Source organism: Herpailurus yagouaroundi, unplaced genomic scaffold (assembly GCF_014898765.1).
Source record: "Herpailurus yagouaroundi ecotype Mexico unplaced genomic scaffold, PumYag 139, whole genome shotgun sequence".
Taxonomy (NCBI): domain Eukaryota; kingdom Metazoa; phylum Chordata; class Mammalia; order Carnivora; family Felidae; genus Herpailurus; species Herpailurus yagouaroundi.
The window spans coordinates 7,772,379-7,787,039 of NW_024412394.1; the positions used below are offsets into that span (position 1 = coordinate 7,772,379).

General features: G+C 40.5%; 1 protein-coding gene across 3 annotated transcripts in view; it reads left to right on the forward strand.

The window, feature by feature from the left end:
- The window catches only part of LOC121029418 (adenylate cyclase type 10-like), a 52,171-nt gene that overhangs the window by 19,920 nt on the left and 17,590 nt on the right, over window positions 1-14,661 (forward strand). For all 3 annotated transcript variants that reach the window (XM_040473419.1, XM_040473421.1, XM_040473422.1), the window contains 11 exons: window positions 3,365-3,441; window positions 3,541-3,730; window positions 4,226-4,281; window positions 5,024-5,177; window positions 5,340-5,529; window positions 6,704-6,790; window positions 8,218-8,489; window positions 9,010-9,143; window positions 9,761-9,886; window positions 12,123-12,395; window positions 13,226-13,555. In XM_040473419.1, coding sequence (XP_040329353.1) covers window positions 3,365-3,441; window positions 3,541-3,730; window positions 4,226-4,281; window positions 5,024-5,177; window positions 5,340-5,529; window positions 6,704-6,790; window positions 8,218-8,489; window positions 9,010-9,143; window positions 9,761-9,886; window positions 12,123-12,395; window positions 13,226-13,555 — 1,889 coding nt within the window. The remainder of the gene's footprint in view (window positions 1-3,364; window positions 3,442-3,540; window positions 3,731-4,225; window positions 4,282-5,023; window positions 5,178-5,339; window positions 5,530-6,703; window positions 6,791-8,217; window positions 8,490-9,009; window positions 9,144-9,760; window positions 9,887-12,122; window positions 12,396-13,225; window positions 13,556-14,661) is intronic.

Here is a 14,661-nt window from a genome sequence, read left to right on the forward strand (position 1 = left end):
CATAGTATATATTACTAATGTGATACCATTGTAGAGGCATTATAATATCTGTAATATTCTTATAGAATATTAGTACTGAGCAGTAACTTAGAAATTATCTGACCCAACTTTTTATTTTACAAATAAGAAAGATACATAGGTTGCTTCACAGATAGTCAAACTCTTAGCCCAAGGTAGATATGTGTTGGCACTTCTTTTAAACTTGATGGGATCTGCAGATACTCCTACGGCCCACTTCCCACTTATCTCTGTAGTATGGATGTGCTGGGCCATCGCTTCTAGTGCTGGTCCTTGTGTGCTGTTGAATTTTACATTGACTTGTGGCCTTTAAGAGTCCTGCCTTTGGCCCTTACTCCTGAATGAGATAGTCATTTCTTAGGCCTAGTTTATGCTTTCAGTCTTACTGATTTTAGAATATAGTAGATTTTAAGAGCTAGATAGAATCCGAGAGTTCATTTCATCTGATGATGATCTCTTCTTAACTAAGAATCCAGAAACTAAGATCCAGAGGTTATGTTGTTAAGCCACATAGCTTGACAATACCAGAGCCTGAAAGCTGGTTCCTAGGTCAGTGTTTTTTTCCTTGAAGATAATTACTAATTTAGTAACATTAGTTCCTTAGTAAATCATGAAAAGAAGATTTTCATGGCCAAATATGTTTGGGAAGATACGCAAAGTATATTTCCTTCTTAAAGGTTCACAATATAAATTAACGTCAAAGGTTCTGGGTAGACTTAAAGAAATTTGTTATGTTTTGTTTTAATCAACATTTCCCAAATTTACCTGATGGCCACTTTTCTCCAGAAAGACCTATAAACATCCAGAAGAATGAATGTTCTGAGGAGCGTATTTTGGGAAATGCTGCACTAACGATGCTAAAGCTTGCCGCCTTCTCCTGAAATTCAAGTGTAGAGATGTAGCCTCAGGGTTGCCTGTGTGATGTCATCAGTAGCGAATACTATTGCTCATGCCTCTCTGCATCACATCAGCCTCACCCAGACCCAGAACACATTCCATGTCTCCTTTTTCAATGACCCTGTTCACCTCGGGTCATCTTCTAAATTCCCCTTTCTAACCGAGGAAACACCTTCAGTTTTCAGTTCATTTACAGAAGAAAGAGGATTCTCTGAGTCCTGTGATTGATCAGGCTTTTCTGTTTTCTGGCTTGTGACTATTTCTCCAGGGTATTTTTGAGATTCAGGGAGTGAGTCTCAGAATCTCGTCATTATAGTTTTTCAGCACCTCTTTATTCATCTCTATATACGTTGAATAAAGAGTGTATTTTTCATCAGTGAAGAATCTCTTTTTAAAAAGGAAGAAGGAATATGGACTGCCAGGAAGAACAAGGGGGGATTCTAAATTGCAGTAGAAAGATACAAGAAATGACCAAGTGAGAAAAGTATTACTTGCTTTGTTCCCACAGCCTTGTTAATTAGCTGAGTTTATCTCATTCATAAACTCATTCATTCAACAAGCATTCATTGAACACTACTCTTGAGCCAGGCACTGTGCTAGTTGTGATGGAGGTAGAGAAAAATAAGACATTACCCCCTTCACTAAGTAAACAACTAACTTTAATAACCTGAAATATAAGTGCAGGAATAAAATGCTATAGGAACTGCAGCAAAGTGCTCTGGGAAGAAAGAGTTAGTTTTCCCTAGAGGTCTCGGAGAAATCTTGACTATACAGGCAACTTTTGAGAAGGGAAGGAGTTCAACAGTTGGAGAAAGCAAGAAAGGGCATTGCAGACCAAGGAAGCATGGTGAAACATCAGATGTTTAGTCTTATTCTTGCTGTGGCAGCAGAGTCAGCTGCCTGGTTCTTGTCTTGGGTGTCTCTTATCCACCCTGAGCAATGGGCCCAGGTAAGAGTCTTCAATCCTGCCTTAGAGCAAGGCAGGAGAGTTTTGATGGAATAGGAGGCAATAATGTTAGCATTGTTGCCACTTTTCACGCCTCTGCGAAAATGGCTTATATGTGGATTGAACTTGAAACTAATTTATGCCTCATTGTACCCTCCTTTGTCCATCTGCCTATCTTATCTGTCACATGAAATTTTCACATCAAGAAAATCTGATTATTCCCTTGCTATTGTATGAATTTGCCACCTTTGAGCCTTTGCTTCACCTGAAACAGTATATGTCCCCCTTTTAAATAATTCATATGTCTAGTGCTTCCCCATCCCTGGCATAGGGAGGACCACTTTCCCTTCACTTTTCCCTACTCCCAACACACTGTCTGTGCTGTAGCCATCTTGAACTGCTTTGTTTTGCACAAACACAGCAGGCTTTTCAGAGTCTCTGCCTTTCCCCATTGGATGCAATGCTGTTGCCCCACTTTGGCAGTACTTCAGTTTAAACGTCCAGTCATGTCCTATCCTTTCTGAGTGCTTTTTCTAACTCTCTAGTGTGAGTTAATGCATCCATTCTGTTTGCTGTTAATTTGCTGTACTGATCTCTAATATGTAGTATTTGTCTTGCTAACTTATAAATTTGTCTGTTTACCTCCCTCAATTTCTACCACCCTCCCTCTGCCCAACACTAAACTTTTCCAGAGCAAGGTATTTTAAACACCTAGGCCAGTTCTTGGTACTATACATACTTGTCAGTGCTTGTTAAATGAACGAACCTATGCATGCATGCATGAATGAATGAATGAATGAATGAGAAAATATTACTCATTTTTAAAATACATTTTAAAAAGACTAATTTGCTTCCAGAAGGCTTCCACCAACAGCCTGACCTTCTGATTATTCCTTTACTCTGACATTCTAGCATTATTTGATCCATTAACCCTGTACTGATACCTTTTGATCTACTTTTAATTTTGGAGTTTTATTTGAGGCAGCATTGTATAGAGGAAATAACATTGGTCTAGGAGTCAGGAGGCCTGAGTTCTCAGTCTGACTCTACTATTGACTCCTGCTATGTAACTCTAAGAAAGTTAATTAGCTCCTTCAGTTGTGGGTTTTGCTTTTGTTTTTGTTTGTCAAATGGGTTAAAGTATTTGCCCTGCATACCTCACGTATTTGTTGTTAATTACCCCTCAAAGGATCAGATGAGGTAATCAATTTGAAAGTACTTCAAAAAACATATAAAACATATATGTTTGATCTAACAGATCTAAGGTACTTTTATTTAGTTTTTCTACTGATAATAGCTCCCCGACTAAAACTCCTTGAATATGGGGACTATTTTGTTTCTTTGTACTTTGTATGCATCATATGATGTAGACGGACAGCAGTCTCTGACCTTTTCTATTCTGAGCTCTAAAACTAGACATCTTGATCTGAGGAGTGACAGATCGAGTGCCTGACTTGGAGGCTTCTAACTGTACTTACCCACTGTTGCTTTTCCGATCCCCAGGCTTGTTTCCATCAGTATCACCAATGGACCAGTATTCTGCGGTGTGATTGGGGCAGTAGCAAGACACGAATATACAGGTAGAATAGGACATTGGCCTGTTACCTCTGTGACTTAGGGGATGATTGTAGAGGAGATGGTCCAAAAATTCTCTATCCTTTACTGTCTCCCTGACACAGTTATTGGCCCAAAGGTGAGCCTTGTGGCCAGAATGATAACTGCTTATCCAGGTTTGGTGTCCTGTGATGAGGTAACATATCTAAGATCCATGCTACCTGTTTACAACTTCAAGAAGCTCCCAGAGAAAATGATGAAAAACATCTCCAACCCAGGGAAGATGTATGAATACCTTGGCCATAGAAGATGTATGTGAGTGTCATTATGTGATAGTTTATTCTCCTCTCTTTTACACAATCAGGGTATAGGAATAACCAGTGTTTGTATGAAACTAGAAAGAAAGATGCTTCTAGTCCTGGCTTGCTGGAATAAGAGACATAAGAGGAGGGTTTGGTGTCTGAGATCTTTAGCTTTTTTCTTTAGCTCTTAGCTAGTTCCTGAGTGAACTTTTATAGTGCTATCCAACAGGAAGAGAATTCAGTAGGTCACTAATCTGGATGTTCTTCTTTTCCTTTGGGTACTTCACAATTTATTTACTTCTCTGAGCCTGGAACAATAACTCCCCCCTACCTCCTCCCAAAGATGCTTAATTTTTTAAAACTCTTTTATATAGAATTCTGGGCCTTTTTAGTTATCTGAAGGTACTTGCTGATGAGCACAAATTGTTCTCTATCTACTTAGAGATATATATTCTGTCTATCCCAATCTATTTTTAATAGACACATTTCCCTTTGTCCTTTTTCCCAGAATGTTTGGGAAGAGACATTTGGCCAGAGAGAAAAATAAAAATCACCCTTTGTTAGGTGAGTTTTCTTTCCTACCTTAATTCTTTTTTTTTCAGCTATTGACGGTTAAATGTGATTTTAAAAAAAATGCAAGACCAAAATGCTTCTAAGCCTGTATTTTAAAAAATAGAGAGCAGCCTTCTTAGTGAATTTATGTTCATTTTGAAGCAGTCTTGCCATTTCTTTTCCTTGCTGAATGTTTACACTTCAGATGGAGTCTTCTCACTGTGCCTGAGAAGTACCAACATTTAGTAAGAATCTTTGTAAGTCAGAGTTCGGCTGTTGAGGTCTGCTCAGCTTGTTGTGGATCATCTTTAGAGGGAAATTCCTCATCATGAGACAGGAAAGAGAACAGCAAGACTGTTAAGTCCCACACTGTGTATTCCCTGTCTTTATATTTGTCTTAATTTGTATCTCTTAGGTTATTATCTTTACATAGCAGTGACCAACTTTGAGGACTAAATTGTTACAATGGAAATTTTTACAAAAAGCTAAGAAGATCCAGTAGCTCTCATGTCTATGTGATGTCTAATTATTCTTAATGTTGTTACTTAAATTCTGGAGCGAACCCCCAAGCCCAGCACACTTCTGTATAGTCCAGAGTTGATTTTATGGAAAGAGATGTGAAACCTCATCAAAGAATGGGATTCTGCCCAGGGTTCTAGGGGAGAAGCCATTCTGAGAATTACCTTTGCAAAATAAATAATAGAGTGTCTACCAAAAAGCACAGGAGTGTTAGGTACTCCCTGTCTCTCTACAGATCGGGAAAAAGAACTGGAAGCCTTTCGAATGGCACAGCAGGGGTGTTTGCACCGGAAGAAGGGGCACGCAGTTTTGTATGAAGGTGGAAAAGGCTATGGCAAAAGTCAGCTGTTGGCTGAAATAAACTTCCTGGCCCAGAAAGAAGGACACAGGTAAAGACTCCTGCTTTCTGGTTGAATGTCTGCTTCTCTTGAGGCTCCTTTCTCTTGTTGGTGAGACTCTTTTGTCATTAGACTCAGCATCCTTGGGCTGGTGGAGTGAGTAACCTCTCTGTGGGTCAAGGGACTCCCGGTGACCATAGTGACATTCACCAGGGTGTTGCCATTGAAGCTGAAGGAAACAGATTTCAAGCAGTGCTTCTATGCCATCCAGACCCTCATGGCCATCTTCTTTGAGATTGACACATGTCCAGCCTATTACCGCCAGGAGTGCCTACACAAACAGCTCTGTGGAATGGTGGAGGAACCTCTTCACTGTCTTTTTAATGACCTCTTCTTTGTGAAGGTAATGAAAGCCGTGGCTTTCCGAATTGGATTACTGATGTTACTTTTGATGAATAGTTGGACTCAGAATTGTTTTCTAATCTAATGCCCTTAGGCCATATCTGTATAGCTTCAGAACATTTAGTTAGCAGTGGCAGGATTGAGATTTGAAATCCCTTCGACACCAAAACCCAGACTTTCTCTTTTTTGAAAAGAATAGATTCTAGGACTGACTCCAATACTAATCATATGTCATGGGACAGATCTCTTAGTCTGAGCCTAAATTTTTTCGCCCGTGAAATGATAATTATAGTACTTTATATGATTTGCACATACATTTTAAAGGAAGTAGTATAAGAGCTCACAGTATAAATGTGAGAGTGCTAAATCTGTCTGGGTGATACTGGCCAGTTGAGCATCCCCAGCAATTGTATCCATGTGTTCTCAAGCCGGTTGCAATGTTTTGTTCTTTAACCCTGACCATGGAGTATGTCACTTGAACCAGCATCTGAATCTCAGAAGCTTCCAGTGGTCTAGGATTTATGTGGTACCCAAGAGTAAGCAGGCTAAGAATTCCCTGGTCTATAATTCTTATTCATCCTCCATCACTTCTCCTCATCTGCCAAACCTACAGGGCATTCTATCTAAAGGAAAATAGAGAAAATGACAATTTCTCCCATTCCGTAGCATAGCCCTGTCTTAGGCCTTGCCCGAGGCCCTCACTCACCCTTGCCAAAGTGGTGGAGGAATAACCTAACTTTGACTCTCAGGTCCATGGTAACTCATGTGCCTAGGCCTAGCACAATGTTAGGAGATACTCGTTGCAGTTCTTTCTGACAAGTCTCATGTGCTCATTCATTGTGGTATGCTTGGAATAACTGGGGTACTGGAGCTGTCCCAAGTGACATCACTAAGTCCAACCTGCCCCTTTACTTCTTAGTCATGACCCTTTAAGGGCTTGCCAGAGTCTGGGTATGGAGAGGAGCTATCTCTCCAAAACTGCCAGTGGATTTTCCATCTTACTCTTTGAACTAAATATTGATGTTGGATTGGGATTTGTGTCCCTATGCCCAGTCCAATAGAAGAAACGCATTCTCACTCAAGATAGAATCATTTTCTGTTCCCTTTGGAGAACCTGTATATTTTTATTAGATTGTCACTGCAAAAGCTAATATATGAATAATTTTCTTGGTTAGTTTCCCTTATCCTTCAAAGTTTCGCACATGGATGACCTGACCAGACAAAAGAAGGTTAAGGCATGTTTTTTTCAAGTGCTCCAGGAGGTGGGTACTTTTGCTACATACCCTTAACTCTTACTATGTGGAGATTGTTTGTACTTACTTTAATCTCTCCATAGCACACCTTGACTTAGGCCTGCCTATTTGTTGATATCTTCATTGTTTGTATCTATCTTTAACCTTGAATCAATCCTGTACAGCATACAAGAAAAATGCTTTGCTCTTCCCTGATCCTTGTTTCTTAATGAAATTTTAGTTAATTTTAAAACAGTAGTTTCTAAACGCAAGTGGATAGCTGTTTTACCTCCTATTAATTACAGATACACTCAAGCCTTAACCCAGGTTACAGAGTCAAAAATATCTATGAGCAGAAACTGCTACCGTCATTCTGGAAATCAGCCTAGAAGTAACTAGTCAAATTTTAATAACATGCATCCTCTAGACCTAGTGCTTCCCCTCCTGGATCTGTGTCCCAGGGAGTCTGCTCACTGCAGTGATTGTGGAGGCGAGGGAGGTATTGGCATGAACTCGTGGATGAACACTGGGGAGTGTAATACAGAAGTTTAGAAGTAAGGGAATAGATGAAAACATTGCAACACAGAGTGGTCTTAAAAATAATCCTGAATAAAAGGAGAGAAATAATGAGATCTGTAATACAGTAGCATTTACATAAAAACAGTTTGCTTGACAAAACAATGACGCACATTTTATAAGAACACAATACAAACAAAAGTATTACAGTAAACACCGTACCTGCTGCAGCAGGGGAGTGGGGAATGTGGATAAAAATGAGTATGTTTTGGGGCGCCTGGGTGGCGCAGTCGGTTAAGCGTCCGACTTCAGCCAGGTCACGATCTCGCCGTCCGTGAGTTCGAGCCCCGCGTCAGGCTCTGGGCTGATGGCTCGGAGCCTGGAGCCTGTTTCCGATTCTGTGTCTCCCTCTCTCTCTGCCCCTCCCCCGTTCATGCTCTGTCTCTCTCTGTCCCAAAAATAAATAAACGTTGAAAAAAAATTAAAAAAAAAAAAATGAGTATGTTTTTTTAAAGTGGGGCCTGGTGGTTGGTAGTTTTAACAAGCAGTCAGGTAATTCTGATGTGCAGCCTGGTTTGGAAATTGTGGATATAAAGTCTTATGAATTCATTCCCACACAGTTTGAAGCCTTTGCCAAAATTAAATATTTGAAAGCTTCAAGTTTGATCTGGAGAATATTTTGATGTTTATTTTGTTTTTCAGTAAGAGTATTTTCTTGTCCAAAGAAACTCAGTACATTGCTTTAGAAATTAGATACAATGGTTATATTTTATATTTGTAAAGTAAAATATTACCTGGACTTAAGACATTTTATTCTGAAAACCCCAGCCTGTATTAACATTTTATTTAAACTGCTGTTGGGAAATTCATGGTGAAATTTGAAAATCAGGTGACTTCATTCTACTCAGAGGTTATCATTGTTTCTTTGCTATTATTTTCAGGCAGTGAGGGAAACACCGCTGATTTTCCTCATTGACGAAGCCCAATATATGGATGCAGCTTCGTGGGAGTTTTTGGAAACATTGCTCTCCTCTGTGCCCATCATCATGGTGATGACATTGACCCCTACCATCACCCTGTGTGACTGTGCCCAGCACTTCCTGCAGAACTCTCAAGCTGTCCTTGTGCCCATTTTGAAGTTGGCAGCGACCTCACTGTTGAGAATGGCATGTTGGGAACTGGGGGTGGTGAGCATCCCCCAAGAGCTGCAGATGTGAGTGGCTAGGACTAGCTGGGTGCTTCACTAAGGGCAGAGTCAGTGCCATAACGTAAGTGAGAAGGCTCACGTCTCACTTACCAGAATTGGGGGACAGAATGGCATTAATAACCGTAATGAGGCCAGATTTAAAGATAGACCGTCTCCTAGTAAACCAGTAAAGGGCTACCTCCCTGAGCTATCCATCCAGGTTTTCACAAGACAGCTAGGACTTGGATGGCTTGCTTAACGTGTCATTTATATGTGGTCAGGCCACTTTCTGGGGCTCTTTGGTAAGGGGATGTTAGTTCTTTTTAACAGCAATAGAAACAAAATAGAAAAGTTACTGCTAAAATACATGTCAAAACAATCAATTTTTCTTTTTACATTTCTGTGCTGCTGCTTACCTCTGTTAGTGTATATCATCAAGAGCTGACTTTAAAAAAGAAGAAATATTCCTCAGTATGAAATACCCTTGTGCTTGGCTCTCTTCAAGTGGGCATCTTTAGTCAGCAATCCTCTACTTACCTCTCCACAGCTACCTTCTTCACAGGTGCTTTGGAAACCCCCTCTACTGTGAGGTCTTATGCCAGGACCTTCTCTCTAAAGACATACTGGTCTTTCATGATCTCCAAAAGGAGGAGGAGAACAGCAAGTGGGAGACCCTCTCAGGTGAGCTTAGTTTCCAGGGTTCTACCCTGGTCCAGCTGCTGGGGTTTATTCTTTGACATGGCATCACCAGACCTTTATGAGACATGTGCCTATTCTATTCCCTGATAACATTATAAGCAAGATTAAGCCTTCTTGGCCTGCCTCAGAGAGCTTAATGGAGTCAATCCATCTACTATATTATAGTTCCTTTTTGAGCAGCCCAGGAGGTGGGATAGGAGAAGAGGATTTATAAGCAGGAGAGTTCAATAGAGAATTGCACATTACTGATGAGAAGGATGGATAGGGGATGGGAGAAAGGAGGAGGGTGACAGAGGAGGAAGGGGTGAAGCATGTGTAAATCTGGAAAGGCATCCTAGGGCTGTGATGTAATAGAAGAGAGAGCTACTAGAAAGTAAACAGGAAGAGTGAGAATGCTGGATACCATACTGTACGGAGAGTGTTGTCAGTTTGTAAGAGAAAATCAGAAAACAGGATGGGAGGGGTAAGCCACTTTAAACATAATGCTCTTTTATCTTCATCCTGTTAGTTTCTTGACTAAATTCTTGTATTTTTGTGCCTTTAAAACCACAGTCACTGAGCATGGTGTTGTCCTCAGTTATAGTCTTCTTTTCCTGCAGCCAGTGCCGTGAAATCCACAATGTACAGCATTCCTCCTGCTGGCTCTGAAGACCGGGAACTTTATATCTGCACAGTCAAGGATGATGTGAACTTGGATACCGTGCTTCTCCCACCATTATTAAAAGGCAGGTCACTTGAAAACCTCAAGTGAGCCAATGACAGATGTCATTGCACTTAGTAATTTGGTGGTTGATTGAATATAGGTCTCTCATTGTCATGTGTGCTTCCTTTTCTTCAGAAAAAAGAAACCTGCCTTCTAGAAATAAGTTCCGGCACTGCCCAAAGAGCCCCTGAGAGACTTGTAATGCTACTTGAGCCGTATTTTACTTGAGTGAGCCTGTTGTTCCCTGGGGCTAATGACCGAGAACAGTCTCCTCGTTATTTAATAAAAATTATGTCCTGTGTTTCCCTTCCCTCCTGTGCTGGAGGAGGCAGTAAGCAAGGGAGATAATGTGGCCAAGATTTAAGAAAATCTATGGTGCTACTGAAGAGTTTAATCAAAAGTGGAAAGTAACTTTATAATGACTGCTGAGATAAAGAATGAAGAAACCATCAGATCTGAGTAGGCATAGTCAGACAAGGGATGTTCTTCTTAGAAATGAGGAAGTTGGGTTTATTTCATGCTCTGTTCAAGTGTCTGTGGCCAGGGTACCATATTAAGCACTCTTTGGGAATATTATGGTGAATAAGGCTGCCTTCAAGTCCAGTATGATCTTATTGAGAATATAAGACATGCATACGAAACAGCAATACAGAACACCTTGCTAGTTAGTTAGGAGCCAAGGTTCTGGTATCAGAAAAACCTGGGTACTACTGGCTCCTCCACTTACTGGCTATGAATGCTCAGATAAACTTGTCTAAGCCTCAGTCTTCTCATCACTCCAGTGAGGATAATGATAGCCCCTACCTTAAGGAGATTAGTCATCATACATAATAGCTATTCAGTGAATGTTAGCTATTATAAGCTAGCACTCTGGTGTCTGTAGGTCCATCTCGATAGTTTACACTCCTACAACTACAACAGGCCTCACTTGGCATTGACTTTACTAACTTAGAAGCATACAGGTCAGAAAACAGCATCATATAGGATTTCTTTAGTGGAAGTCCTCACAGCAGTTTCTACTGCTATTCTCTGGAGCCTCAAGGAATAGCTTAGGTGTGATGGAATGAGGCCACGATGGATGGGTGCTTAGAAGCCCCATGTCCCAACTAGGAACTAGTATCTCTTATAACAGCCCCACAGGCATAGACTCCAGGATCTGCAAGGGACGTGACCTATGACAAGAATTAATACACACAAGCCTAGAACTGTGGCTTACAACCAGTTATTTATAGCTTATTCACAGTTGTCCTAGTCCAAATTCAGTTTCCAATCAGGGATCATTGTTAGCATAAGCAGTGTTACCTGATAACTTAGCTGGCATTCTCATTTAATCAGGATCCTAGGAAACAGCCGAAAAGTTAACCCAAGGTCAGTATCGTCCACGGGATTTGTTAAAAAGATTTCTTAACTTGTAAACTAAAACAAATAGCTCATTCAGCAAAGCCTTGGCATAAATGAAATGCCAAGGCTAGATTGTAAAAGGCCACGTAAGTTATAAAAGTATTAAAAAGGGGCCCTGACATAATTGTATCTGTACTTTATATACATGATTCTACTGCTTGTTAATATATTACTGGGATAAGAGTGAGAGGAAATTAGAGATGTTCCAAACAGGGTATCCTAGTGATCCAGGTGGAAATGACTACTTACACTACCGTTGTTTAGGAGGAAACATACAAGAACATTTAGAAGGAAGATAAGTGGGTGACTAATTGGTTGTTAGGGAAAAGAAAAGGTTTCGAATTATTCCAAGATTTGGGGCTTGGTGACTTACTGGTTCAATACCTACTGCTCTTATGTATGGGTCAGAATATGGAGAGATTTGCTATTATGCTTGGAGTTAGTTAAGATCTTTACTCTTAGGTGAGTTCTGGGATCAGAAAGCCTGGCCCCCACTTTTAGTGGGCAGTAATAAAAAAAAGGGTCTGGGTGGGTACTTACTAGTCATGAAAATGGGAAGAATTGTTAACATAGCTGAATGATCCAGAGCACAGCTTTGGGTCTACCAACAAAAGGTTTTGGTGACCACGGAGAGCACAGTTTCAGTGGTGTGGTGAAAACCTGATTATTGTTGTTGGCTGAACAATGAATGGGTAATGAGGCAAATAAGGACTTGGAGAGAAGACTCTTTTAAGAGGTTAGACTGAGTGTGGAAGGGGGAGGACAAAAAGCAAGCCCTTTTTTTTAAGTGAACAGATTATCAACACAACATATCCTGTGTTTGTAGAAAGTTCATTCATTGCTCTTTTTCCCCCCAGAAATAGCAGTAAACCAACTGGATCAATTAAGCCCAGAGGAGCAGTTGCTGGTTAAGTGTGCTGCAGTCATTGGTCACTCCTTTCAAATAGATCTATTGCAGCACCTCCTGCCTGGCTGGGATAAAAATAAGCTGCTTCAGGTGCTGAAGGTTCTTGTGGATATTCATGTGTTCCTCTGGTTCAACAAGAGTCAAGAGCTTCCTGCCGAGTCAATATTAGTGCCTACCTCTGTCAAGATTATTGAACAAACCAAAGAGGAGAAGAAAAAGTCCGGTGAGGAAGAGCTGCTCCCTTTTTCTCACCTGAGCACAGAGTCTTGAGAGGGAATATCTGTGTTCAGCAACAACATCAGTACCCTATATCACGGGCCTCAGTCTCTTAAAACTATGGCTAAGAAATGGGGGAAGGTGGTCATTTTAGTCACAAAGGAGCCATGATTATAGTGAGTGAATAACCTGTATTTTTCCAAATTGTCTTAATTCCAAGAATTCTAGCTCCTTGTTAAGCCCATGTCTTAAGTATTTGTGTTTTAGTTCAGAAAATCTTATTATAACCCTTTATTGCCTTTTAGATATAAATAATAAAAAGGATCAACTATTCCTAATTTTAGAAATTTACAAGAAAAAGATAAACTGTTCTGAATTTTAGAAATCAACACATCTGGTACCAAAACAGTCATGAACAAAGCCAGATATACATTAAATGGCTTGCAATCTTGAATTCTCCACATGAAAGAATAAAATTGTGGCATAGACTATCCAAAGCACATATACTCCACACACAATATCCCTTTGCGTTTGAAATAGTTTGGGCCTTATATTTGAATAGAGCATTTCTGATGACTTGATGCTTATAGTAATTTGTAGTAAAACTCAGTTTAGGAAGAACAACTAAGAAATCTATTCTGTGTACTTCCATACCACTGATCCTTTCTTCTCTGTGGTACTGGGTACTAGATATGCCACTCTCAGATTGGTGTAATATACTTTGTACAGAGGAATTACATATAAAATTTTCTTATAAACTAGCAGCATGTGCTTGGGAGTTTTCTACTGATAGCATAAAAGGCCTTTAAGGGAGACTTGGATTTTCCTGTATTTCAGATGCTGACTCTCCTCTCAGTCCACAAGAGGAACTATCCCTACCTCAGACAGAGGTGCTAGAATTTGGAGTGCCGCTCTTACGGGAAGCCGCGTGGGAGCTGTGGCCCCGGGCACAGCAGATAGCCCTGCACCTCGAATGTGCCTGCTTTCTCCGAGACTTGGCCTGCCGCTGCGGGAACTGTCATGGCGGGGACTTTGTCCCCCTCCACCGTTTTGCCATCTGTTCTACTAAGAGCTGCAGTGGGACCTCCCGGTTCTGTAGTTACAAAGATACTGGCTCAGTACTAACACAGGTGATCACAGACAGACTTCAGCTGCCTTCTCCCCAAGGTAAACCCAGGGGACAGAAAGAGGACATGTGGGCAGCGCTTCTCTTTATTCATGTACTTGGAGCTCTTTATCCCAAAGGTGGAATCAGATTAGGGAGAAAAATAGGCAGAAAGATCCATTTATCCCTGAAGCACCAGAAATAAGAAAAATGTAAGCCCATAGTTAAAAAGAGATCACGCTTGTTTTGGGTGGCAGTCTTGGGCAAGTTACTTAACCTCAATTAATTGGGGGAAATTACCAATTTCATAGAGCTGCTGTGAGAATGAAATAAGTTAAAATATATATAATGTGCTTTGAATAGTGCCAGGCACATGGTTAGTGCTCAATACATTTTAGTTATTGTTTTTTTTATTATTATAATTATTCAACGATGTACACATATATGGGGCCCTTGTATGTATCAGATGCTTCATCTAAAATTAAGAATACAAAATGAATAAGACTGGGTCCCTGAAATTACCAGTTTTGGGGTTGATATATAAATAGAGAATTCCAATATGGGATGGTAAAGGCAATGAAAATAGCATACCTAGGCATTGAGGTACGTAGAGAAGGGGCCCTTCTCCCAGTCTGAGAAGTGAGTAGGAGAGAACTCTCCCGTGAGGGAAATAATGCCAGAAGTGAGAATTCAGGGATAAATAGGAGTTAGTTACTTGAAGAAGTTTGGATTAGTGAATGGGTGTTTCCCAAAGCCCTTCTCCCACATCCTAAATGAGTGTTCATCCTTTTTTGTTTTAACATTTTCAGTTATTGGACAGCCTATTTCATTGCCAACAGCTGTTAGAAAGCTTCTTACATCAAGGTGAAATCTACCTTCTTGAAACTTCACCAATTTTTCAGAGTTGTACCTTCCTTTTTCTTGAAGTTTTTATGTAAATTCCAGTTAATGTACAGTGTGATATTAGCTTCAAATGTACAATATAGTGATTGAACACTTCCATATGACACCTGGTGCTCATCACAAGTGCCCATCACCTATTTCCCCCATTCCTCCACCCACCTTGCCTCTGGTAACCATCAGTTTGTTTTCTATGTTAAGAGTCTGTTTCTTGGTTTACCCCTCTCTCTCTCTCTCTCTCTCTCTCTCTCTCTCTCTCTCTCTCTCT